The 27,304-nt window shown below is 38.5% G+C and overlaps 4 protein-coding genes across 12 annotated transcripts in view; all 4 read left to right on the plus strand.

The window, feature by feature from the left end:
- The first annotated feature begins 4,287 nt into the window (after positions 1–4,287).
- LOC6628433 (lipase 3) lies at positions 4,288–6,960 on the plus strand. 3 transcript variants are annotated; one of them, XM_002052005.4, is made up of 5 exons: positions 4,288–4,305; positions 4,942–5,174; positions 5,592–5,769; positions 5,826–6,187; positions 6,252–6,960. In XM_002052005.4, the coding sequence occupies exons 2-5, from the start codon at positions 4,947–4,949 to the stop codon at positions 6,816–6,818; spliced, it is 1,335 nt and encodes a 444-aa protein (XP_002052041.1). In that variant the 5' UTR covers positions 4,288–4,305; positions 4,942–4,946; the 3' UTR covers positions 6,819–6,960. The 3 variants fall into 3 exon arrangements, with proteins under 3 accessions (XP_002052041.1, XP_015028776.1, XP_070065164.1); XM_015173290.3 differs by lacking the exon at positions 4,288–4,305 and having other exon boundaries at positions 4,924–5,174; positions 5,826–6,181; XM_070209063.1 differs by lacking the exon at positions 4,288–4,305 and having other exon boundaries at positions 4,925–5,174.
- A 1,252-nt stretch (positions 6,961–8,212) lies between these two features.
- LOC6628432 (lipase 3) lies at positions 8,213–10,051 on the plus strand. Of its 2 annotated transcripts, XM_015173291.2 has the most exons (5): positions 8,213–8,242; positions 8,325–8,463; positions 8,610–8,787; positions 8,852–9,213; positions 9,268–10,051. In XM_015173291.2, exons 2-5 carry the CDS (start codon positions 8,371–8,373, stop codon positions 9,826–9,828), a joined length of 1,194 nt encoding a protein of 397 aa, XP_015028777.1. In that variant the 5' UTR covers positions 8,213–8,242; positions 8,325–8,370; the 3' UTR covers positions 9,829–10,051. The 2 variants fall into 2 exon arrangements, with proteins under 2 accessions (XP_015028777.1, XP_002052040.2); XM_002052004.4 differs by having other exon boundaries at positions 8,241–8,463.
- An 813-nt stretch (positions 10,052–10,864) lies between these two features.
- LOC6628431 (lipase 3) lies at positions 10,865–15,500 on the plus strand. 3 transcript variants are annotated; one of them, XM_015173293.3, is made up of 4 exons: positions 10,865–10,937; positions 13,389–13,603; positions 13,665–14,207; positions 14,379–15,500. In XM_015173293.3, the coding sequence occupies exons 2-4, from the start codon at positions 13,493–13,495 to the stop codon at positions 14,925–14,927; spliced, it is 1,203 nt and encodes a 400-aa protein (XP_015028779.1). In that variant the 5' UTR covers positions 10,865–10,937; positions 13,389–13,492; the 3' UTR covers positions 14,928–15,500. The 3 variants fall into 3 exon arrangements, with proteins under 3 accessions (XP_015028779.1, XP_002052039.1, XP_015028778.1); XM_002052003.4 differs by lacking the exon at positions 10,865–10,937 and adding an exon at positions 12,282–12,496; XM_015173292.3 differs by lacking the exon at positions 10,865–10,937 and adding an exon at positions 12,282–12,418.
- A 10,440-nt stretch (positions 15,501–25,940) lies between these two features.
- The window catches only part of Trim9 (E3 ubiquitin-protein ligase Trim9), a 113,450-nt gene continuing 112,086 nt past the window's right edge, over positions 25,941–27,304 (plus strand). For all 4 annotated transcript variants that reach the window (XM_032438125.2, XM_015173295.3, XM_032438124.2 and 1 more), the window contains exon 1: positions 25,941–27,262. In XM_032438125.2, the coding sequence (XP_032294016.1) occupies positions 26,324–27,262 (939 nt within the window). In that variant the 5' untranslated portion in view covers positions 25,941–26,323. The remainder of the gene's footprint in view (positions 27,263–27,304) is intronic.

Genomic DNA, 27,304 nt, shown 5'->3' on the forward strand with positions numbered 1-27,304 from the left:
AGCAACAACAAAAAAAAATAACAACTCAAAATGAGTGATGTAACGGGATTCCCTGCGCGTCCTCTCTCTCTCTCTTCTCTCATTGTTGCTTGTTGACATAACGAATGCCTTAACATCGCTTTTAATACCCTGTGCCAAATGTGTGAAAGAGGCAGGACACGGCTACACCGGATCATTAGCCATGCCCCTCTATCTGTTCGCTTGCCTGCCCGCCCGAGATTTTATATATAAATATTTATAGTGTATGTTAAGCACGGATTTATTTTGTTTTCGGTCATCGCTCAAGCGAACCTCATATGCTTGTCACGACATCTGTGTACAGGGCATCTTCTAGTCGCGGCATCACAACTAAAGTACTTGTTTTTTTTTTTTTTTGTTGATTTGTTGCTCCTGTTACCCCCCTGCGCGTGCACTTCCGCTCCACTTATACGCATAACTCGCATTGCGATGCCGTCGAGCGGTTTGTCGAGTTAATGACACTGGCAGCTGGAGTCGTCACACCGTCGCCCTCTACCCGCCCTAGCACCCTGTCAACGTCGACGTCGCCGAGGCGTGCAAAAATCATTTTTCTCGCACATTTTTCACAGCCCTCTGCAGCAACATTTTATTTATATTTTACTCATTTCTCATTTTTCACATTTCTCGCAGCGCCTGCAAAAATTGCCTATAATTGGGGTGTGCCTGTGTGTTTGTGTAGGGATTGTGTGTAGTTCTTGTTGTTGTTGTTGTTGTTGTGATCGTTTTGAGGACTTAAGGTGCGTCGCATGGTAGGGATGCGAATTTCATGTTATTTTTTTTTCAGCTTCTGCAGTTGACAGTTAATTATTTGTTTAAATAGGTGCAGATGTTGCCATTGTTGAAGGGTTCAATCGATTATCTGACATTTGCGGCATGTCGGCTTTTGTTGAATTTGAATTTTAATGCAAATCCATATTTGAATGGTATTCCGAGAGGTCATAGAAAAAATGATGGTAACCAGGTAATCAGATAGTGCTACAAGCGGAAAGTGTTCTTCTTGTCATTTCCCCTCAGTTCCCTAATCAATTTGCACCCTATAATTTGTGGAACATTCATGCCTATTTTAACTCAACCTATAAATGTTTTTTTTTTTAACAAATTTAGATGAACGTTCTTATGAAAATAAAAACTAAAATTCCTCATTTGGTTTGAGAGTAAATTAGTCTAAAATTGGATTAAGGCAATTAGAAAGAAAAACTGGAGATGATCTCCAAGCAGTTCCTCCAAAAAGTATCTTAAAGCTAACAACAAGGCATTTTTTTTCTATTGCTGACTTTGCAGAACTTTGTTTCTTTAAGATCTTCAAAAAATAATTACTGTTGTCTCTTGATACATTTTTAAGTTGCTTGCAGCTTTAAAAAAAGCTTAGTCTTAGAATCTGCTGCTGTCAGAAAACAAAAGTTTGGCAACTTAAGCTAAGTTTGTTAGAGTTCAGTTCATGTAGGTCAATCTGTTTTTTTTTTTTTTTGTGCTTGCTGATAAAATGTTTCTGAAACTTTCGTTGACAAATAAATTGGCAAAGAGCAGACTCTATATAAGACTATATCGGCGCATTTCATCAACTCTTCCTTTCGCTCTGTCGTTGGCTCTCAACTCTTTGCACTGTGTGTCAACAAAAACAAAAACTTTGTAACTAAGTCAATTTCTAGTAAGCATTTGAAGTTCGCACTTGTTTTTTGGATCGACATTTAGTCACTGGCATGGGCTCCATTTGCCAACAATTGTTTGTGGTCTGCGGTGGTTGCTGTCAATCCCATGAGTCAAATTAAAAATGCAAAATGTCCTGACATCGAGTGGCTTTTGCTGCGCTTTGATTTGGTTCGGGCGATATTTGGATATTTGAAATTTCAAATACCCAACCACATTGTAAATAACATGAGAAGCGCAGCATGTGGAAAAGTGTCAAATAGAAGAAATCCAACTATTCAATTGCCTTTCCAAATTTAAAGAGTTGCAGCAACATATGGCTTAGCAGCATGTTGCCAAAGCAGACGCTGTGTGAGATGTGGCAACATGTTACTTAGCAACATATTGAAAAGCTAATCATAGTATCTGGAAATCCGAGCTTAGTTAACAGCGAATGTTGCGTTCTGAATGGACTCGCAACATGGCCTGGCAACATTTGAGCTGTCAACATTTGCGCTTAATTGGCAACAAATGTTGACAGCTTTTAAAAGGTAAAGCAAATATATTGCATGGAGCACGGATATCAGAAGCCGAGCTTAGCCAGCGATAATCATAACAACAACACAAAAAACATGCATAAATTAATGAACTGCACATTGTCAAGTCATATATATATATATATATATAAATATGTAAGTATGCGTGTGTATTTGCATTATGCAGTCGTGTGTATGTGTGGTGCGTTTAGTATCTGTGTGCTGCATAAATGCAAAATAAGCTACATTTTATAATTGAATAACATTCGTGCGTGTGTGTGTGTGTGGGTGCGTGTGTGTGCACACTCTGATAAGCACGCATTCAGCTATGTTTTTGAAGTTCGTATAATGCAGTCGCTTCGCATGCACAAAGTTGAACTCGTCAAATATTTGGGCCGTATATTATTTCATTTTGTTTATTGTCAGGCTATGTGTGTGCGTGTGTGTGTGTGTGTGTGTTGAGTGCTGTAAATAGACAATTTCTAATTTAAATACAGTGTGGCATTTGAATAGCCCTCAAAGCGGGTCATCTGATAATTTAATACAAACTTATCAGCAAATTGTGACCAATTGAAAAACAATAATCACATAAACATTGTGGTCACATTTAATTGGCACTTTGACCGGCCCGATAATAAAAGTTAAACGCTTTTTACACACTCGTGCATAACTCATATTGAATGAGTGCGCGTTTTTATTGTTTTTGTGAGTTGTAGAATCGTGTGAAATCAAGCATTGACAAATTGAATGTTTGGTACAATGATTCATATTTAATCATAATTTCTTTGTTTTCGGTTCAATTGTCTTAAATCTAAGAATAAGCAAGTACACACATTTGTGTATACGACTAAGTTTAACCTGATTGACTGACTGGGTAAACGATTGACTGACTGATTGATAGACTGACTGACTGTCTGATTAAGTGAAAGACTGACTGACTGACTGAATGACACACTAGCTGACTGACTGATTGACTGACTTTCTGACTGACTGACGATTAGCTAAATGACTGATTGAATGACTGACTGAATGACTGACTGACCTATGGCGACCAACCATACAGCTTTAATTTTTTACTGCAGCTAGCTTTCGTTCTAATATCTTATGAAATCATAAAAAATACGAGCATCGAACCAACACGCAAGAGGTTGACGGTTCAACTCTGCCAGCTATTGTCGATTTGCCTAATTAATATTTTATTATTCATAAAGAAGACAACAAAAAATTATTATTATTATTATTATATATAATATTTTATATTAAAAAAAAAAATTATAATAAAATGCCTAAGCATGTTTTTGTATCAATCCAAACACTTCTTTGGTATTCTTTGGTATTCAATATTATATATTAAATGAATATTTTGTAAGATTAAAGTTCAATTTAAATTCTTTATATGATATATAATTAACAGGGTACTTATTTTATTTTCATATTTTCTTCTTGGATTAAATTAAACTTACCTTTGATTTATTTAAAATATGAACATATGCTGTACTCAAATTTTAGCTTTTTGTATGTAGCGCATTTAGCAATCAACAATGCCAGCCTTCAATAATTGAAATGTCTTTTGTTTTTTTTTTTTGCAAATTATTCGAGCGTATAATTTATTGTATTAAATTTGGACTTTGTCTTCATGCCAGACTTAAATAGAAATGAATATCAAATAGTGTCTTATCTGCGAGCAAACAAGCCCACAAATAAACATTCAAAAATGCATAATTCGATTATTGGGTCAGGCCTGTCCAAAAACCAGTCTTCAGATGAGCACGCGAAACGTCATAGCCATGACGAAGGGTTCAATATGATAACTAGATATGCAATAGGTATACGAAAAAAAAGTAGCTAAAAACGACCATCATTAAGAGAGAGAGAGAGAGAGAGGCTACGAGATATACGAGTTTGCTTTGATGTTCAGAGATGAGGTTTTTTTTGGGACTGGTTGGGCAGATGCAAAGTGTGTGGGCCGGAGACTAATAATTAATATAATGGTGCACGGACAAAGTTCAAGTCAAGGCAAAAAAAAAAAAAGCTACCAAACACGATTCAGTGAGATATTGACGACGGAACGAATCGCATTAACAATTGGAAGTGCAGCAAATTATTTAGTGTGCTTGACAAAGAGGTAGCTAGACATAAATATTTTTATTTATTTCTGCTGCTCGCACGACAATTGGCCTGGCAACCCGACACAGTTGACAAGTTGTCAGGGAATTGGAGCCCCCGATCCATACGGTTGACGCAGTTGCCATTTACGTTTCATTGACGACCGAAGAGCTCGGAGTTCACAACCCGGAGTTCCGTTTGCAGATAAACTGTCTCTGGGCAGTCGCGTGCGTAAACCGAGTCAAAGTCAAGAGTATATAACATACAGCAGTTCCACACGGAGCTCAAGAACATCAAGAAAACATTATCTGAAGCCGGACTCATTGGTTATCAGTTGGTGACGAAGGCATTGCCGGGGGTTATCATCGCACTTGACCAATATTTTGTTTTGTATTTGTTTTTGTGCGTTTCGGTGATTCAATTGAAAGTATTACACACAGATACACAAATACAAATGCCCTAATCAGCATAATCGCATATGTTTTACAGTTTCATATAACGCGACAAAGTTTCATTCTCGCAGCCCAATCAACGCATCGGCAGTCAGCATTTGGGCCTCACAGCGATCACAACAATAGAAATCATACAGAACATATTGCTTTAGACTATATATATATATATATATATATATATATAAATATTTATATACATATAGGAAAAATGTCATTAGCGTTGGGTCTGAAGCAGCTGCTGCTTTTTGCACTGTGCCTTTGTCTGGTTCCACGCTCGAGCAATGCGGATTTATCATTTCTGTTCGGCAATATTACGCTTTTCAATGTGAACTTTAAGACCCCAGCTTTGCTGGGCCGTTCGATATCGGTGAAGAGCAATGTGAATATTGATAATAGTGTGGATCCCAATATACAGGAGGATTCACATTTGAATACGGTGAGTGCACATGCCTGACATATGCTCTAGAGTTAGGCTCATGTCTTTTTCCAAAAATTATCCACAAATATAAAGGTGTTACCAGAAAATGAAGCAATAATTGAAATTTTACGCAAAATCGTTTACTTCATTTACTTATTTCTCGAATTGGTTAATCCAAATGATGATTGATGACAGATGAAGATTGACAAATCATTCAATTGTCATTAATTATCCGTAATGACCGCTTATAATAACGTCTAACTTTTGACAGTATTTTGCGCATTTGATTTTAGAAACAATTATATAATCATTTTATTTTCTTCTCAAAAAAAAAAAAAACTAACCTGCTCAAAGTCGGAAAAGGGCTGTAATATCGTATATATACAATATATAAAATGTTATGCTCATTATTATTTTTATTTTTTCCGCCTACAGTATAGTCTAATCAAGAAATATGGTTATCCGGCCGAGAACCATACTGTAACAACTGACGATGGTTATGTATTAACCCTGCATCGCATTCCAAGGCCTGGATCAACGCCTGTTCTTCTGGTACACGGTCTATTGGACAGCTCTGCCACATGGGTGATGATGGGTCCTAACAAGGGTCTAGGTATGTAAAGGGGAATTCTATCTTAAGACCCAGTACTTAAATTGTGCATTTTGCAGGCTACTTGCTTTATGAGCAGGGCTACGATGTGTGGATGGCTAATGTGCGGGGCAATACGTATTCCAGAAAACATATAAAGTACACGCATCTGCATGCCAAGTACTGGGACTTCACATTCCATGAAATGGGCGTGTACGATATACCCAAAACAATTGATTATGTACTCAATAGGACGGGTTTTCCCCAACTTCATTATATTGGACACTCGCAGGGCACCGTTGTCTTCTGGATTATGGGCAGTGAGCGACCCGAGTATATGGATAAAATCATATTCATGCAGGCTCTAGCTCCAGTTGCCTATTTAAAGCACTGCAAGAGCCCTGTCGTGAATTTCCTAGCTGAATTTCACGCGTCGGTGAGCGTAAGTCCTTCTATGCGATTCTCATTGCGCTTATTAATTTAGTGGTTCTCCCCTTCTTTTACAGATTGTGCTCAAGCTGATTGGTGTTCATGAGTTTTTGCCCAAAAACGAGTTTATTGTGATGTTCAATCAACTGATTTGCGATGAGACCACAATCACTAAAGAGATCTGCTCCAACGTGATCTTTCTAACCACGGGCTTTGATAAGTCGCAACTGAACGAGACCATGCTGCCCGTTGTGGTGGGGCATGCACCTGCTGGCGCCTCTACCAAGCAAATGCAACACTTTGCCCAGGTGCGTAGGTCGGGCGACTTTCGTCAGTTTGACTACGGCTGGCTGAGGAATCACTGGCATTACAATAGCATCAACCCACCCGCATATAAGCTGGAGAGTGTCAAGGCCAAGGTCGCCTTGTATTATAGTCAAAACGATTGGCTAGCGCAGCCCACAGATGTCGAGGCACTGCGCCGAAGGTTGCCCAATGTGGTATCGCACTATTTGGTCGACTATCCGGAGTTCAATCATCTGGATTTCATTTGGGGCGTCGATGCACGTGAGCTGCTCTGGGATCGCATGCTGCAGAATATGCGTTCTCATGACACCGACAATACCATAGATACTTCTAACTAATTTAGAGTTTTAAATAACTGTTTAGTCTAAGCGCTATACTAACAGTATGAGCTCAATGCACACTATTGGCCATTTATGTATATATATCAAATATTTATTAACTGAGGTTAGAGCAATAAAAACAGTTGCATGTGATATTTCATATATCTTTTAAGGGGACTTTTTATTATCTTTTCCATTTTTACTATCAACACGAATTGCATTAAGCCCCTCAAATATGCCATATAAAAATAAGTCATAATTTCTACTTCCATAAATCGCTCAAATCTCATCCGATTTTCATAAGGCTTGGCTTTTTGTTCATGACCTCTTGATCAATTTGATAGGTAAATCTCACATTATTCTCAATTTTATCCGGGCTATTCCCGCTAGTATTTTATAAGTAGATCAAGTTTTATGGGGCCTGTAATTGGGTCCTATATTTTTGGGCATGCCTCTGGAGTTTACTTGAGATTAAATAACTAAGAATTGATAAATATGTTAGCTTCAGCGTAAAATCTTTTGTAGATTTAAATTATTTTCTAATAAAATTTCTCTGTTCGGCTTGTGTATGTTTGTTTACAAGTGAAGAGCGCGAGTGTTGCCACATGGTTCATATTCTTAAGGTAAATATAGCATAAGCTAGGGCATTTTTTAAATTATTAACACAAATCGTAAACAGTATTTATTTAAAATTTATCTAAGCAACTTATCGCGGATATTGATGTTATTATAGATACCTCAATAATTCTTCACAACTATTCAAAATAGTTAGTTAAAAAGTAATTCGCATACTAGGTTAGATTACAGATCTAGCCATGTGACTGACTTACAGCCAAATACCCTTTTTTATGGTTAATATGTTGAACATTTGGCAAGGGTATTAAAATGGTTTCTTGACCAGAAGATTAACTTTATGAGGTAAGAGGGCTCGAGCTGTTGTTGCCCGACTATAAGATACCGCGCCATCTGCTTCTGCACACATTCTAGCTTCTTTCTAAGCATGCCGATAAATTATCGTTTACACACACAAGGCTGAAATAGAGTTTATTGACGTGTGTATATACCGAATCGCAAGACTCAACCATTAGAACTAAAATATATAGATAAATCTATGGCTCAAAAGCAATATTAATCGATATTACAACAAAATTGTGATATAGGAGAATATAAATTTTAAATCAGAAACTTTCTCTATCCAATCCAGATCAAGAATATATGTATACATACATTTGCACAAAATCAATATACCCTTTGACCCATTTTCAATGGGTTCAGCGTATGAGAAGCTAAATTAAGATAAGCATATAAAGTTAAAGCGATAAATACTTATTTTAGGTGAATCGAATCGGGAATAATAGTTGCTATAAATTAGACGAAATAGCACAAATGTGTTTCAGTTAGATAAAGTTTTTGGAGTTGGCTGGACTACAATTTAACTGGAGGTTAATTTCGCTAACAACGACTCAATTTAAAGGATTTTTCTTTTTAAATACTTAAGCAAACAGACATTTATATATAAATTAGACGCAGCTCGGCACCATTGAATTTTAGGTATCATTGGAATAATAAGATGTCTCGACGAGTTGCCTTACTTTTATGGATATGCGTGCATGCAACGCTTGCACTTGATGATCCCATTATAGAAGATTCTGACCTTAATACGGTGAGTTATATATACAGTCAGAAACGATTTTAAATCGACTTCTCAAATCTAATACTATTATGAAGAAATATCGAGAAAAAACAAAGACATAAATAGAAAAAAAAAATCTATGAACCAAACTATTAACCAAAATGTGCTACTTGCAGCTGGAGCTACTTGAAAAGTACGGGTATCCAGCCGAAAATCATACGGTCCAGACTGAAGATGATTATTTTTTGAATATACATCGAATCCCCAGACCCAATGCAAAGCCCGTTTTGCTAATGCATGGTCTATTGGATAGCTCTGCGACGTGGGTGATTATGGGACCCGAAAAGGGACTAGGTACGCAAAATGAATCTATAATACTGTTAACTTATCCACTATAATCTCCAATTCTCTGTTCAAGGTTACTGGCTCTACGACCAGGGCTACGATGTGTGGATGGGCAATGTGCGTGGCAACACCTATTGTAGGAAACACGCCAGTTACACGCCCGACGACAGCGAGTTTTGGGATTTCTCGTTTCACGAAATAGGCATCTTTGATTTACCTAAAATCATTGATCATGTACTCGAACAAACGGACTCTACGCAACTTCACTACATTGGACACTCACAGGGCACCACTTCCTTCTGGATAATGGGTAGTGAGCGTCCCGAGTACATGGAAAAAATCCAGTTCATGCAGGCCCTGGCTCCGGTTGCATTTTTTAAGGATTGCAAGAGTCCTCCCTTGAATTTCTTGGGTGCAACCCCATTATCCTCAACTGTAAGTTCTCTTCTGTGTCTTGTCTCGAGTTAAGATCAATGATTCGTCTTCCAGCTTTTACTGCAGATGCTGGGCGCAAATGAATTCCTGCCGCAGACCGAATTTACAGAAACGGTCAGTGCTGCGGTTTGCGATGGTACGGAATTTGGCGCTAGGCTCTGTTCGAATACTCTCTTCCTCTTCACGGGCTTTGACAAGGAGCAACTGAATGAGACCATGTTGCCGACGATCCTGGGACATGCTCCCGCTGGAGCCTCGACCAAGCAAATACTGCACTTTGGCCAAATGAAATCACTGAACGATTTTCGCAAATACGACTATGGCCCATTTGAGAATCAATTGCGATACAAAAACTTTCTTCCACCCAAATATAAGCTGGAAAATGTGAATGCCAAGGTGGCCTTATATTATGGCCTTAATGATTGGCTGGCGCAGCCCGGCGATGTGACGACGCTTTACTTTAAATTGCCAAATGTGCAATTTAAATATCTGGTGGACTATCCGAAGTTCAATCATCTGGATTTCATGTGGGGCATTGATGCACGAGAGCTGCTCTACAATCGCATGCTTGAGAGTATGCGTTATTATGAGAACGAGCAAGAGATTAACTTGTAATTAATTTGGCGAAACTGGGTATAGTCTAACGATCCCAAAAACTGGCCGCAAAAACCTTTCAGTTATAAAAAAGCAAGGTATAAAACAAGTTTCTTCTCTTTTTGAACATTGTGTAAATATATTTGTTAATGTATAGAATGAAAGCTGTAGCAGTTAGTATTATATTTAGGATTAGCTGTGTGTAAAATGGTTTCTCAATAAAAATATGGTACTTTTGTGAATATTCTGCAAGAAGTTAGGCAACCGTACAACGAAACAATATCCGTGGTATCTAAATAGCTAACACGGTTGATATCTAAGAAATAAAGTCATCGAGATTTTTGATCGCATAAATAAAACCAAAAGACGGCATATCCGTAAAAGAAATGGAAAAATATCTAAAGCTGTGTACATAAATAATACAAAAAAAGTATTCTTAACAAATTACCTTTAACACGATTCTCATAAATTCAAGTTATTCTCATAGGCTTCAGATGGTGAACGGCTTTTAAATTGGGGAAGGCGGACTTAACTATGAAATAGTTGATGTTTTCAATATTGGATGAAACGTGGCTTTGGTGGAGGAAGCGGCGTTAATTTTAAATTGAATAATCTGGTGCATATTATAAAGAAAACTATATCTTTTTGTATCTAAACAAATTATCAACTATAATAATCATGCATGTTTGTTTACACATATTTGAATACATATATGCTAGTATGTAATTAAATGTGTGTGAATGTTGAGCTGTGCTGAAAATGAACATAAAACCATAGTTGTAAATATTGCTCTTCTATGCGATTCTCACTATTTCAAGAGGCCAATTCAGCTGCGCCCTTAAGCTTTTAAACATTATCACTGCTTTCAGCTAATAATTTGGAAGAGGAGACTGCTGATTTAATTAAAATTAATAATTTATTTATAAAAGATAGTTATCTACGTCTCGATTGGGGCATTGCTAGACGTGGGGAGCTCTTCGCATGAGTAGGATAAGGAATACAAATTATAAAAGCCTTGAGAATAAAGTCAGTTATAAATATAATTGAAAATAAAAAATTTAAACATCAGATATGTGCTTGCAAGACGAACTCTACAGACTCCAGAGACTTTAATAGTTGCCTGTAAAAAGGTATGTTAATTTTTTCAAGACCCACTCATGCAAATATAAATATGTGGAAAGGCATTAGAATATAATTAGTTATTTTGTTTATTTCTACGGTTAAGTCCAGCTTAAAGCTAGCATTATGTTAAGTATTAGAGTTTTAGTGTGTCACTTATTATGCAAATGGTTAATATATGCAAAACAACACTTTTTTTTAATGGTAGCAATGCAATTGGCATGCAATTATATGCTTTAGTAGCAGTAGCAGAAATTTAACTAATTCTCACCTGACTGATTCCCCCAACGAATCTTGCAATTATAATGCTTACTAGAGGCTTGTGAAATAGAAATCTGATCTTCGCTTTATTACACAAATATATGCTACATGATACAAATATTTGTAATACAAAATAATCAAATTTGTAGCCTTAAATAACATTTAGATCTCTAATTTATCAAGCTCTATTGATTTGTACACTAAATCAAGGACTTTTAGGACATATATGCGTATTTGAATAAATTATAAATAAAGCTCTCAAGGGTATTTCATAGTCTGTCGTTATATTGCTAACAACAATGTTGACAATATGCGGTCCTAAGTCGAATATATGCAGTAGATATAACTTTTTTACATTTATGGAAATTAAAATAATAACAGACGTATATATATACAGACGGACAACAAAAGAATGATGCGATCACATACGCTATCAGAACTGATAATACTAGTATTAGTAAGTAAAATTTCTTTAGTTGGGAGGGCCCGACTAGGGTATACCCTGAACTACCAGACCAAAAAGCAGCTCTATGGATGAAATTTCAGCAGAAGATCCTTGATCTGAAGATAGCTAATTAAGCAGCTAGACTCTAGATCTAGATGCACAAACAACAAATTTTTAATATGGACTCGATTATAACACACATCTATAACTTCACATCTTAAACACATAACTTGCAATTTTTCAAGGCCAACAACGAAATCCTATTCCACAAAATATATATACTGAGTTATATATTTTTTAAACAAAGTAATGTCTACCCACTCTTTGAAATATGTCCACCATAAACAAAACTTTTGCACCTTTTCTTTTCCACTTTCCACTATTTTCTTAGCTTAGCCATAATTGTAACTAAACTAATCCCATATATAAACAAATAAAACGAATAACTATATTAATTGAATAAAACAAAGCAGCGAATTGGCAGTAATTATTTGATTGAATGGATTTGTTGTATTTGTAATGAGGTTCTAACTTTTATTCTGAACTACGAAACTTGTTTGACATTGCACCAGGAGATAAAAACTAACATTTTTCCGATAAATATTTTGCATTATTTTACATACAAATTACGTTCGCGTGATTTCCTCAACTGGCATTGGGCCTGATCAGTTAATAAGCATTGTCCGAGTCAACTATCGGCTACTTATGTCAGGCATCACAGTTAGCTAACCGATCAGTGACAACGGATCGCGCTCCGAGCACAGTTCAAATTGGAAAACACGCAAAGTAACTGTTCTCAGGAAATTAAAGTGTACTAAAATCAAATACTTAAAGCAACATTATGAATTAAATGAAAACTTAACTGTAAGTCGCTTTCCTAAGGTGGCAATGCGACGAAAATCGATTTGAAATGGAACGAATCGTATTAAACGCTGGCTCTAAAAGTGAACGACTAATTAATACTTAGTTCTTGATTAAGTTGTTTAAAGATGATTTTAAGTGAATCGCAGCATTATTTACACACAAACATTTGCGCTAATGTGGCGTATACGTGATATAAATGTGACTATACTCAATTATATTAAAAGCTTAGCAATAATTATGAGATTAGCATACGAGTCGTTTTAAACGCCAGAATGAAATGTAGTCCCTGTGTAAATAAATAATACATTATTAGAGGTTCTTATGAGAAATTAGCGTCAGTATAAATCATATAAATAGAACCTATATACCATTAATTAGAGATATTATACAAAAAAATACCTGTATATATCAAATCTTAGCAACATCGTACCACTACATCATATAGCTGCCATATGAACGATCGGTTGTAAATTAGGTTTCTAGATGGCAAAATATTCCTTTGCCAGTGATATTTTTATCAGACTCAGCTTTCCCAAACTTTCCCAACCTCAGATATCCCAACCTTTCCGTTTATATAAATAGAGGTATTATAGTACCTATATAGTACAGAAATTATGTTATATATATAAATTTACAGCTAAGTATTGTCTATATATATATTAATGCGTATATTTAGTGGCTATCTAGTCTAACCCAGACTAAATCTTGACTAGTCTTATTTGTACTATTTTTTCTGTGCGAAGGTGAAACATTACAGGTTTTATGACAATTCGCAAACTAGTTTTCATCATATCAAATTCACTTTCAGCTTTTGATATTGAACTTGAACCTGGCATGCAACAAGCTAATTAATTCATTCACAATTCTATTATATTTGTTATATTTTTGCTAGGTTGTTTATATTCTCTGGGCTAGTGGGTCAAGCGGATATTTCATTTGCAATTGATGCACTCAGCCGGGAACGATAGATCATTGTACATTTAATATAATAATAACATGTCTCGGTTATATTACTGCCTGATCTGGCTAGGCTTGCATGCAAATCTGATGCTCGCCGATATTCTCAAGTACGACCCTGTTATTATAGAAGATGCGCATCTGCGAACGGTAGGAGTTGTTGTACATCAAGTATTATTTAATTATTGAGAATAATTGTATATTGTTGCAGCCTGGACTTATCAGAAAGTATGGCTATCAGTTTGAAGAGCATAAGATTGATACCAAGGACGGGTTTCGTTTGACGGCACATCGCATACCCAAGCCAGGTGCACAGCCTGTGCTGTTGGTGCATGGACTGGAGGATAGCTCGTCGGCCTGGATCTTGGCGGGGCCAGGTCGGGGCTTGGGCTATCTGCTCAGTGATCGCGGCTACGATGTCTGGATGCTGAACACCAGGGGCAATCGCTATTCCCGCAAGCATCGCAAATACCATCCGCTGCATCGCCAGTTCTGGGACTTTTCGTTCCATGAGCTCGGCATTTACGACCTGCCCGCGAGCATTGACTATGTGCTAGCCAACAGTAAGGGCTACGAGCAGCTGCACTATGTGGGCCACTCGCAGGGCACCACCTCCTTCTTTGTGCTGGGCGCCGAGCGACCCACCTATATGAAAAAGATCAAACTAATGCAGGCCCTTGCGCCCGTGGCCTATTTCAATAATGTGCCGCTGCCACTGCTCAGATCTATGGCTCCCTATGTACCCGACATTTTGGTAAGTCTCACTTTATATATATATACATTTTTGAATAAATTAAACTATATGTGCTGACTAACTGGTTGTCTGGAAGATAGTCTACTTTGTTGCTATAATTTTAAATGATGGCCTTTATATTTGATCTATAAAGCCTATTGAGAGCTTAAATTATTCTAAAATTTTCTGCAGCGCTTGTCTCAACTCTTTGGAATCTATGAATTTCCACCGGAGAGGGAAGTGTGGCGCGAATTGAACTATAAACTCTGCAGTTTTGCGTTTCGAAACACATGCACCTATCTTATAATGCAATTAATGGGCGTGGATTTTGAACAATTAAATAGCACACTCGTGCCAATACTGCTGGGCCAATATCCGGCAGGCTCGTCCGTCAAGTCATTCGGCCATTATTCTCAGCAGGTTAGCAGCGGCGGCTTCATCAAGTATGACTATGAGAATCCCTATATAAACAAGAGACGCTACGGCAGCGTCAAGCCGCCAGCGTACAAGTTGGCCAACATTAACTGCAAAGTGGCCTTGTATTATGGCCAAAACGATTTTCTGACAGCTGTCAAGGATGTGCAGCGTTTGCGCGATGAGCTGCCAAATGTCGTTCATGATGAGAAAGTGGCCTACAAGAAATTTAATCATCTCGACTTTATATTTGCGAATGATGTGAAAGAGTTGCTCTACGAGAGCATGTTCCAGGTAATGTCAAGGGTCGACAAGGGTGAGCTTTAGTTCAATAATTGAATATATAATAATAATAATTACTTGCCATATAAACTAATTTGAATATGTGAGCACCTTAGTATCGCTAGTCATTTGTAATTTGTAAGCCGTGAGAGCTTTTTAATGAAAACTCTATGTAAATAAGCATAAGTTATATTTTGTATTCTTGTATGAGATTAACAACTTTTAGCTCATTGTTCATAAATCCATCTAATCATATTTAGTTTGTTAATTCCTTTCCTTACACCTGTTTCATATATGTTACAAATATGTTAAAGTATGTTTACATATTCTATTTTTATTTGAAAGTTAAAAAGAAGGAAAGAAACTTAAAAGGGATATAAATAAGCCATATAAAACATATATATTGTATAAATTAAGATTAGATGCTTCTGGAATACCCTATAGAGTTGTTGAACTTGTATAAAAGATCAGGCAGTTCTTTAAATTCTTGAATTTTACAAACTTTTAGAACTATATATAACTGCAGGGAATATCTTGCCTGCAAAACTGTATAAAGTAGACTTGGCCAATTGTAAATAGCCTAAATAGTATTTTAATTTATTGAATATTAATCATAAAGATTTTGTACAGTTGTTTTTTATTCAAGCATGCAATTGCATGTGTTCCATTTACTGTGTAGCCGATTGAATAGTCGGTGTTATATAAAAGTGCGAATTTCTGTGCGAACAACGGAGAATCAACTTGAGTATTGAAGCCATTGTATTACTATGGCTATTTAATATGTTTTAAGCATGGATGAACCTATTCAAAATACGGTTTTGCCATAATTTGGCAATATGTTAACAATTCTCATTTTGTGGCCATGTGTTGCAAGCAGCTGAGTGCAATTAAATGCGAGTATTTGCCCAGTGGCAGGTGAAGTGCTTGCCCAGCCACTTAAAACAGACACTCAATTGTACAAATATAACTATATACATAAATATATATTAGCATATATATATATAGTCATAGAAATACTTCTAAATGTGTTTTAGCATAGCGCAAAATTATTGTAATTTTCTATGGCAGTGAGAGGCATTGAAATGGAAAATCAGATTAAATATTTAAATCGGCCAGAGAAGCCTGAGGCTTGCCAAAAGTACGAGTGGCTCCTCTCACACGTGTGTGTGTGTGTGTGTGTGTACAGGACGAAAAGCTCTCTATAACTGTGGAAAATTTATTGCAAGTATATTTTATTTAAATGCTTTCCATACTGACAATGGCAGTCGCCGGTCTGCAAGGGGTGCGGGCAATGCAAGAAATGTCCAGTGACAAATGCAAAAGCTGCCAAAAAATAACCCAACACAAAAATTGCATTGGCATGTGCGCGAGTGTGTGTACAAGTGTGTGCGTGTGTGTGTGTGTGTGTGTGTGAGCTTGTGTTCTCGGCAACCACAAGAAAATAAAAGTGTCATTTTATAAATGCAAACTTAATCATTTGCAGTCTGCATTTCGACCATAAAACCAAACAAAGCCAATGCCATGCGCCCCAAACTCTTAATTGTTTTTCAAATAAAAACGTTACAAATTTGCACGTAAATTTATTTAAAGCATTACAAAACTGAAATCATTTGGTCGAAAATTGTATACACTAGCAGCTGATTAATCTGGAGTCTATGAAATGTTTATTCAGACCTATTTCGGTTCTGGCTAATCGTTTGATCAGACAGATATCGAAATATATTATGCCTATTAGGAAAAGGTATGCATAGACAGGACGTGGAATATGGGTGGAATCGAGTTATCTATGTCCTCTTCATCAAGACGTTGTTTTCTTGCAGAAGTTCCGCTTTTTTGCAGAGTATACTTAAATTGTGGTCATGGCAAAATCACGTCTTCAACAAAAGCACATTTGAACCAATTTTCAGCAGAGCTTTAAGATGTTCGTTGTCATCGGCTCAACTCTTCATGCTGCTGTTTATTTGGTTTGGTGCTGGGATTGTTGTTGCTGTTGCGTGTTGTTTTTGCGGTTAAGTTTTGAGTCTTAGAACCAGAAACGAAATCAGGCAAAGAGCGTGAGGTACTCGGCACTCGGCACTCGGCACTCGGCACTGACATATCAATCATGTCACTTGACCAAGCGGAAATCGAGTTGTGTTTCGTGCTGTCGCCTGTTAGGAACTTTCTCGCAAGTTTGCGCTACGAAACCCTATCAACAACAACTTAAACATGCCCGAATATTGTTGTGAAATAAATTCGTTGAGCTCCTTTGGTCACCTATTGTTTGAGGCATTTACATGTTGGCCCCAACAGAGTTGTGCCTGCGCTCGATTTTTGAGTGCTCGGGCCGGGATGAAGAGTGTGGTGCTGTGTGTGTGTGTCGGGCTACGTAAGGTACCATTATGCCATGTCCTGCTGCACAGCAAGTGATAAAAGCGACACTCTGGCAACTAACTAGGATTTGATGCTCAAACAAAAGCCGCTTTCCAACCAGAAACCAACAGCAGCAAAACCAATCGAAGTCAGTTCAAGACTTACGTTCGGATTTGCATTTGAATGAGAAATGGGAAGTGGGCAAGTTTGCAAATCGCTTTTTTTTTTTTTTTTTTTTTTTGTATACCCTATACAAATATTAAAGTTGTGAAAGTGTATATAAACATTTGTTGATATATCCATAGTTATATACACTCTCTGCCCTCTACTTCTTATCTAAGAGCTGTAGATATCGAACTTTTATGGTGGCATTTAGTGTACAGGGTATCTGTGTGTCGGGTACTCTCAAACTGAACCAATCTAGTTTGTTTTCTTTGTTGTTGTGGCTTAGCTCAAGTGCTTGTACGCATAGGGTTAGGGTTTTGTGGATCCTTTGTTTTCCCGATTCTTTGCTTGCGAGCACAACAACAACAACAACAACAACAATAACATAAACAAAAACTACTAAAGTTTTGGCATATCAGCAGGCAACAATTGAAAGTTTGAAATTTTCTTTGTTTAATATCTTTGCGTTCATATACCATATTTTTGAGCATCGATTTAGGGCTTAAGAGTTTAGAAACTGGCTTATAGCAACGAGAGTCTTATGCACGGATTAGGGTCTGAACATATTTATATTGAAAATGTTAATTGGTTAAGCATTTCAGTTAAAAGAGCGAGCATATAAGTATTTAACTTAGTTTGCAAGATTCGGCTTCTTTCTCCTAGCTAGCGCATGGATGATATTAACTGTATGCTCTACCTAAAATAATAAAAATTGCTTGGAATTTGGGTTTCTTTAAAAGATATGCAGTAGGTTTTGTGCTTAAAAAGTTTGCAACAAGTTTAACTTAGATTTAACTGTAGAATAAGAGAAAAAATTGAGCGTATGCCAAAAAGTATGCTATATTTTACAAATATTATATTATATTTGAATTATTAATTAAAAATTTAAATTCAACTGAAGACTTTTTATATAAATTCACTTATTTAACAGAAAAATTAATTGAATCAAGGGAAGGAAAATATATATGCTTCGCCCTCTTCCCCTTCTTAAAAAAAAAATCAAGCAAATAATGTTCTTGTTGAAATCAGAAGAAAATTATTTTCCAACTGTTTTCAGCTGTTATTACACCTAACGCATCCGTGCATCAATATTAATTGTGCTGCCTGACAAAGAACTCTACCACAAGCTGGCACATCCTCCATAACGCCAAGAATATACGATGGGGCTTCTGCCAACCCCCATATGGCCGAGTAGTTGTCTGACTGCTGCGCATAAAGTATTTGATTTCATAATCAAAAGCGCAATTTGATTTGGCCACAATTTAATTAAAGCTCGACTGCAAAACACCCTAAAAATGCTAAACAAAAGCTCCACTACTCCCAGCCTCTGCACTTAATTTTTACATGCCTAGTCCTTTCATTTCAATTCCCATATCATGCACTCTAGTATCTGGTTATGTCAGACAGCTAAGGAAGGCTCTTGTTGGACTGGGGGGGGGGGAGGGAACGTAGCCAAGGGTGTGTGTTTGTGGGCTGGAACATCTGCAGGCTTCACAGAGTTTTACATGCGGCTTGAGTACATCAAAATGTCTAAAATTTCATAATTGCAACTGGTTATACTTTGTGGCCGTGCCCCAAAGTGTGTTGTTGCTTGTTCCTTCGGCTGTGGATGCAACCAAATGCTGGCCATCTCATATGTCCAGGCCGCAAAACATTTAATTGCGTTCCTTTTTTCATTGTTATTATTATTTTATTATTCTTTTCGTTTTTGCATCTCAAATAAATATTTGTTGCATTGTGGCTATGGCAAGCATTTGTAACATTGTTTTCCGAAAATTTGAAAGCGTTCTTCCACATATTTAAGCTGGTGTTAAGGAATACATTATTATATATGTAAAATAAATCTACACAGTATATTTATACTTCATGAAAATTAACTGCATTTCTTTAATATATTGTTGGCGTTTCCTTGATATGTTCACACTTAAATGAAGAAATCCTTAATTTTATTTTATAGTATAGACGCATCACTTGTAGCCAGAATCCAGTTGGTTAAGATCGTGCACGCTTAGTAATATATATGCCAAAATATCGGCCACTTCGACACAAATTTGCATAGGGCACACCCTGTTGGCCAAACAGCCCACAGGGTATACCCCATTGTGCAAAGAGCAACAGTGAGCGCTGCTCAGTTCAATCGAATTAGCTCGCCTGCTCGCCCCCAAGCTGCAGCGGGGCATGTGGTGCATGTGGATTCCATCGATTGCCACAACATTGCAGCATATGGAATGCTGCAGCTTCTGAACGTGGACGTCATGTTAGCTGCTAATTGAAAATAATTTTAGTTAACGATACAAAAAAAAATGGCGAGCGCTTCAACTGAAAAACTTAATGAAGAATCAAACCCAGTTTCACTTATGCAGTGTGTGTGTGTATGTGTGTGCGTGTGTGTGTGCGTGCGTGTGTGTGTGTGAATGCTGTCAGAAGCCAAAAGGTGCAACGAAGCTGCAGTTGAGCCAAGTGTTGCCTCGGTGCGGGGCAAGGCAGCTGCCAACGTGCAACGCATGTCAGCCAAGCAGCCAAGCGGAAGTGCTTAACACCAACACACGCCCACACGCACACCTGCACATATTTCCTGGTTTAATAACGGTAAAATGGAAACAAAAGCGTGGCAAAAAAATAAAAATAAAAGAAACCCCAAGAAATGTCTAGCTTCAGCATGACGAAAATGGAATATCCTTTTGATAATATCTCATCGATTTTTCCTATAAGCAGCCATATGATATAGTTAGATATAGAATATCTTGGCAAAAGGGAATATTTTTCATACGAAGTCTTTTTTTTTTATTGATTCGTATTGTAAAACTATATAATTTTGTCGTCCAGTCAGTGCTGGATATGTTTCTCATATATGTAAGAAGCTTGACTAAAGATTTTTTGTAAAACATTTAAGTCTTCCATCGTAACGGAATATGCTACCAATCGTTCCTATAAAGCAGCTATATAAAGATTGGAAGCAGCACAAATACCGAGTTAGATAAACATGCATTGATATAAAGAAAAGTATATCATACGAGACATAATTTTCAAATGAGATATAAATCTATCTTGTTAAACAAGAAAGAAACTAATTTTGGACCGATTTCGATTCGAACGTCTTCAAGCAGAGGGACTGAAATAGGCAGTAGCAGGACATGGCTATATCGACTATATCCTTGATATTCCTAAAGAATATATATATACTATATAGGATCGTTACCGTCTTCTTCTATGCGTTACACATTTCAGAACACACTTGCAATACCCTCGGCAAAGTTATACAGAAATTCTTAAGCTAAGTTTCTACGGCAAACTCGCTTGGCTAAGTAAACGAAAATAATTTTATATAAATACACAACAAGTATCGAAGTTTTCTCTCTCGGTATGTGTGTGTGTGTGTGTGTGTGTGCGTGTGCTTTATACCTGTGCAATGTGGTTGTGCTTGTGGCTGCTGCTGCTGATGTGCCTGAAAGCCCGAGTTAATACTTGAAAATAATTTATCGAGTGCATTTATAATTGATGCTGTTGTCGCTCTTCCTCTTCTTCTTATTGTTGTTCATCGCTTCTTGTGCTTTTGTTCTTATTAAACATGGCATAGCAGAAGAAAATGCAGCATATTTTCAATTACAATTGCACATCTGGGAATTTATTGCACACACATATATATATATAAATATTTCGCTTTAATTACCTTAGACTTGTTTCAATCATAATTGACAAAATTATCTAGCTGGTATAAATTAAATGAAATGTTTAACAAATTACATATTTCCCAGCTCGAACAAATGCTAAAACTAATTTTTTTACAAGATAAAGTTGTGACTAAAATCCATCCAGAGCTGTTCATATGGATTCAGTCCGTAGATCTTTTATTGTTAAATATGGATTAAAGTGAAAAGAAACTTTTTCGACTTCGACAAGCTTTCTTAATTTATGCACACGTTTGACCTATGGCTAGCCAAGGTACACTGCGGCCCAAATAAACATCCAGCAATTTGTCATGCCTCATAAGTTCCACTTTGGAGCCATTTTAACTGGTTGGAAAACCCATCAAATACCCAAGCCACAGAAAAACAAAATCCCAATTTAACGCGAGTGTCATTTGCTCAAATACAAAATAAACCTCAGGCGCTGGCAACAAAAGAAAAAAAAAAAAAAAGACCTTACGAAAATTACAAATAATAAAAATAAAAAAAAATCTAATTAAAAATTTGCAGCGACGCTGCATGGCAAATCCCCCGAACCCACAGCCCCCTCCACAGTCGAGAAGCGCTCGCAGCGACAAACAAAAAAGCAATTACAGTGCCTCAAACTGTTGCAACTTCCTGCAATGACAACAGAGGCGCTAAACTTGCGGCCCAATATTAGCAGACGTCCGCCTAGCAAACCCTCCGCCCCTGCCCCTGCCCCAGCTGCGCTGGGCCAAAGCCACAGTGGAGCCCAGTGAAGCGCAGACTAGTGACCAGTTGCCCAGCTCCCAATTGGACCGCCTGTGGTTGTGCTCGACATAACAGGCAGCCAGGATATCCTACTGGTTGCTGCTGCCACAGCAGCTGTGCGTATATGTGTGTGTGTGTGTGTGTGTGTGTGTTAAATACGCGAATGTCCTTCCTAATCTCATTTGGCGATGTTATCCTGCCCGCCCAGCAGACAACAACAGCGCGCAGCAACAACTGTGCGCCTGGGGCCAAAAAGGAGTTTTTATTATGTGTGTGTGTGTGTGTGTGTGTGTGCCACGCCTCTTGGCGCTTCACATTGTAACGTATATACAAAAACAAGGCAACTCTATTTTACAGTTTTTGGTTAAACTTTTTCCATATTGTTAGCTACTGATCCACAGTGCAGTCGCTTCTCAGTGCTACCCTGTTTATTGTACCCTGTAATTGTTGCATTTACAGGGTATATACGGTATTGAACGAAAGGAATTAACGAATTAAACGAACATTTAATCGCTTTGGCGGAATAAAGTTCAGTCTGAGCCTGAAATTAGTTTTAAACAGTTTCTAGTGAGTATTTCGTAAAATTTGACAAAATTAGCTTTGGATTAATTGAGGAAGCAAAGTTTATGAATGGGAAAACTGTGCGTAAAATAAAATTTTTAAGAAATCCTATATTGACGATGAAATGTCGCATACGATTGTGTATAAATACTGCTCTAATTTGGCTAACTTTTTACAGGGTGTATTGCTAGTCTGGCATGGCACATAATAATGCTCCATCTAGTTATTATAGTTGAGCTTTTATGCTTTTGTTGTTGGTGGATTTTGCGGACCTCGCGTCTGATGCAGCCGCAGTTGCCACATGGAACACGACAAAACGCATGAAAGTGCTGGACGGGGGGGCGTGGCGCGTGGGGCATGGCTCCATGTCACACACACACACACACAGCCCTAAAAAAATGTTGCTACTCTTTTTTTATTGCTCGTGAAAAAGTGAAGGCAATGGCAAAAAAAAAAAAATATTTCACACCCGCGGTGACCAAAGTATTTTTGCCTTTTTGGGTGGCTCAACAAGGCGCAAAGGGTGTGGCTGGGTGAGTGTGTGTGTGTGCGTGTGTGAGTTTGAATTTTGGCTGTTATTATTGCGTTTTTATGCATGCGCGCATATTGTGAATGTCCTTGGCCATGGCAACTGGTTACACGACATGATATATGGTCTTAAAGCAGGCCAAAAATCCATTGCCTAGAGATGGTGGGCGGGGGGCGGGGCTGCAGAGATGGGGCACGGATTTTGGTGGTCTTACCGCCTGTAAATGTGCGAAAAGTTTTTAAATATTTTGCAAACTATATAAAAGTGAATTATGGCCAGCGGCTTATGCTTTAGTTTACAGCAACTATTTAAGGCAAGTCCATTTAAGCAAATGAGAAATGACGGCAACAAGAATATTTTCAACTTTTTTTTTTTGGTTTATCTTGTAAATAAGTTAGCGAAAGGATCTCAATATGACGGGCAATAAAAGAAAAGGTAAATATCTTAAGGTAAATGCATTAAAGATAATCTCTTGATGCGACAAATGTGGAATCAGAAATGTTGCAAATGTGAAGTATGTAGTTGGAGAGGATAGAGCTCAGAAGAGGCAGGACTAGATGCAGCTATGAGATTAATTTTTAGCTACTTTTACTATTATTTTTTATCTATTTACGTTTAATAATTTTTATATTATATTTGCTAAATTTTAATTTGTAATTCTCCAAAATTTCCATTCCATTTTAATCATATACAAAAATCTCAGCAGAAAGAAAACCCTTTTCTATTTTTTTTTTTGGTTCTACTCTTCTAAGCTCATGAAAATCCGTTAAAATCAATAGAGAGACAAATACAAGCAATTAGGCGCCTCGGCTGATATTACGATTCGGTGATTTATTACACGCATCGGGAAAAGTGAGTGGAAAGTGGGGAAAGCGGGGTGGAAAAACCAAAGCAAACATTTGCTCAACAATAAATTGAGGCAAATTACGCAAACGAATGCGTTGCATGTCAATATTTGCATAGACAACTAGGCGGGAGCGGAGGGGGGGAAGCGCTGTAAAGAGAGAGTGAGAGAGAAAAAAAAAAATACCTGTAAGTGGAACCAGATGCCGTTGCCCGCGTGAGCTGTGAAAACACATGGTTACCTCCCCCCCGCCCCCTACGATACACCTAGCTGTATAGGAAACCCAATTTGAGAACGTGGCTTATTAAGTCAAACGGATTACGCACGTTTCTATACCCTGTACCCATTCAAAATGGGCATCATAGGGTGTCATGGTGCTCTGATTGTGTATGTAACATGGCCCCCTCGATATTATTATTGTTGATTTAACGCTGCCCAGTTGAGCCAAGCTTCACGCTTGGCAACTACTAGAGCTAGAGATTTGGCTCTTTTTTCATAAAATCGATAAGAATTGATAACATAATTCTACCTGGACCTAGGGTCTATCTAAACAAGCTTCGGACTGTAAACATCGAAGTTTTTAAAGAGGAATAGGAAGAAAGAAGCACAGCAGAAAGAAGATGGAAGAGTGTGCAGCTCGCGATATTTTTTGTTTAGTACAGGGTATTTGCTGGTCGGTCACTCATGTTGCTGCTGTTATTCTTGCTCTTGTTATTTCAGTCGATTCTCATTTGGAGCAGGTCACCTTGGATTGCGTTTTGTTTGTCTGTGGATTTGGCTCCGACTCCGACTCCGACTCCCGCTCTGGCTCTGTCTCTGGCTATTCGGCATTCGGTTACCTCTACCAAGTTCGAGGGGGCCATTGGCCACTCGCCGGCGTTCAATGCCTGATTTGATGTCTAAATAAACTTGCTGGCGATGATGGCAAACAAATGCAGCGAGCGCTTGGTCCAATCGTGTGTGTGGTTGTGTTCCGACACCTCGACCGGGCGGCGTGTTGCCATATGGAAAGGGTCTTTGTGAGCGGCCGCTTATCAGTTAACCTGTAGCTTACCTGTGCTGCATACCTGCAGTGTACATATGTTTATTTGTATTTCTATCGATATCGACTGTAGATTGACTTTGGTTTTTTGTGTTGTTGTTTGTTATCAGGCCGCGTTGCGCATTTTGAGTGTGATAAATACGCTGGACGTTATCTATCATTGGTAATTGGGCAGTTTAGCCCACAAAACAAGTGTCGACTGTGGCCTACAAATGCAGCGTTAACATTTCGCTGTTGTGCGATCGCATTTCAAATTTCAACGAAATTTCTGATACGTTTACAACAACAGCAATGACGGCAACAGCAACAAAAATGTAAACACAGTGGCGTGTGCAACAACAATTCGTTTGCTGCACACAACATGTTCGAACGCGCACATGTTAGGCAGTAAGATCGAACAACTGCGCATGTTAACTTAACAGCATGTTTTGTATGTGAGTTTTTATACTGTTTTCAATAAAGCTCTGTATTGTTATTGTTATTGTTGATAGCTATTTGCACTTCAGCTCTCTAAAAATAGAGCAATACGAATCGTCCAACCTTTTTGTTAAATATTTTATTATATTAAAGGCGTGAAATGCCTTAGGTTTAGAGTATAAAGCAGGAAATTAAGATAAGAACAAGAATTGCAGGAATTTGAGTGTGAACATGGAAATATTATTATATTATTATATATATTATTTTAGCTTATTTTAAGCAAACAAATAAATAACCAAAGAAATTATGTTTTTTATAAAGTTTTTGAATTCAAAACTAATTTAATGTTTCTTCTTGCTTTAAAGGTTAACCCAAATAACTGATTTTATATATCCATATATATATTTTAATTTTTTATTTAGATTTTATTATTTTTCCAATGTTAAATATGCTTTTTATATGTCATAAATTAACAAATAACAGCTGTTGTCAACAATATAAAATCAAATAAATTGTGTTTTATCCTTATCAATACACTGTTACATGCACTGATAAGAGATTTTGAATTAAACCGATTTGCTGCTGTTAAATGCTGACGCTGTTGTTGCGCTGCAGTCGTTTCGTTAAGTTTCGTCAAACGTTTCGCTCCAACGCATGCTAACTAACAGCAGCTGTACGGCAAGCGACGGAATTGCATGCTTTAACATTTAACAGCCGGCTAACAGTTTAGTCTTTGACGAAGTTTAACGGCAAGCGGACGTGCAGAGCGGTTGAACAAACGTGTAGTAGGAAAAAAACGCGCGAGTTTTGTGCAATTTACCGTTGCGAATTGTGTGCGAAATAAAAGTGCAGAAAAAAAGGCGTAAATTGTTGAAACAGCAGCAACAATAACAGCAAACCAGTGTAAAGTGTAATGAATACTAACGGTTAATAAAAACAAAAGTTAATAAAATGCGACAAAATGAGTGAACAGCAACAATTCAATTTATAAACGAAATCCCATCAAACAGCAGTTTACCGTTAACCTTGGCCAATTCCAATCGCAGCCAACGCGAAAAGCAAAAACACACAAGCAAAAGCCCACAGAAAAGAAACACAAATAAACACAACAACATGGAGGACGAACTGCGTTGTCCCACCTGCAAGCAGCTGTATGCGAATCCCGTGCTGCTGCCCTGCTTCCACGCCCTGTGCCTGGGCTGCGCCCTGGACATACAGACGCCCTACACGCCGGGCGCGCCGCTCACTGCCGCTGCCGCTGCCGCTGCCGCTGCTGCGGTGGCCAATGGAGCAGGCGTGGCCAATGGTGCAGGCGTTGCCACAGCTGGACTACATGCGCCTGGCAATGGGCAAGCGGTTGGCCCGGTTGGCGGGAACGGAGCAGCCGGACCGGGGCCGGGCACACGGCACAGCTCGCACAGCTCGGCGGCAAGCACCGCCAGCTCGGCGACGGGCAGCGAGAGCGTCACCTCGGACCAGGATCAGTCCGACAAGGTGAGCATCTTCAGTGAGGCCGATTCGGGCGTTGTCTGCTGCTCGAACACATCCCGGCCGGTGTCCTATGCCGGCACCGGGCAGCTGCAGGGCCTGCTCCAGGGCAGCGTTGTGGCGCCACCCGGCGCCGCCTACTGCCTCACCTGTCCGCTGTGCAGAAAGCTGGTGTTCTTCGACGAGGGCGGCGTGCGCAATTTGCCCACCTATCGCGCCATGGAGGCCATTGTCGATCGCTTCTGTGCCCGCGAGGCGCTGCGCTGCCAAATGTGCGAAACAGACCCGAAGGTCGCCTCGCTGATCTGTGAACAGTGCGAGATTCGCTATTGCGATCAGTGCCGGGAGCTCTGCCATCCGGCACGTGGCCCCCTTGCCAAGCACACGCTGGTGAAGCCACGCGGCGCCGCCCAGCAGCGCGAGTCCGTCTGCGGCGAGCACGAGGAGACCCTCTCCCAGTACTGTCTCAACTGCAAGATGCCCGCCTGCGGCCAGTGCATCGGGGAGCAGCGACATCAGACGCACGAGGTGCAGTCCATCAATGTCACATGCAAGGCACAAAAGGTAGGTGACTCGTCTGCAGACCAGCCACGGCAGGTTTATCAT

The sequence above is a fragment of the Drosophila virilis genome, chromosome 4, assembly GCF_030788295.1.
Source record: "Drosophila virilis strain 15010-1051.87 chromosome 4, Dvir_AGI_RSII-ME, whole genome shotgun sequence".
In the NCBI taxonomy this organism is placed as follows: domain Eukaryota; kingdom Metazoa; phylum Arthropoda; class Insecta; order Diptera; family Drosophilidae; genus Drosophila; species Drosophila virilis.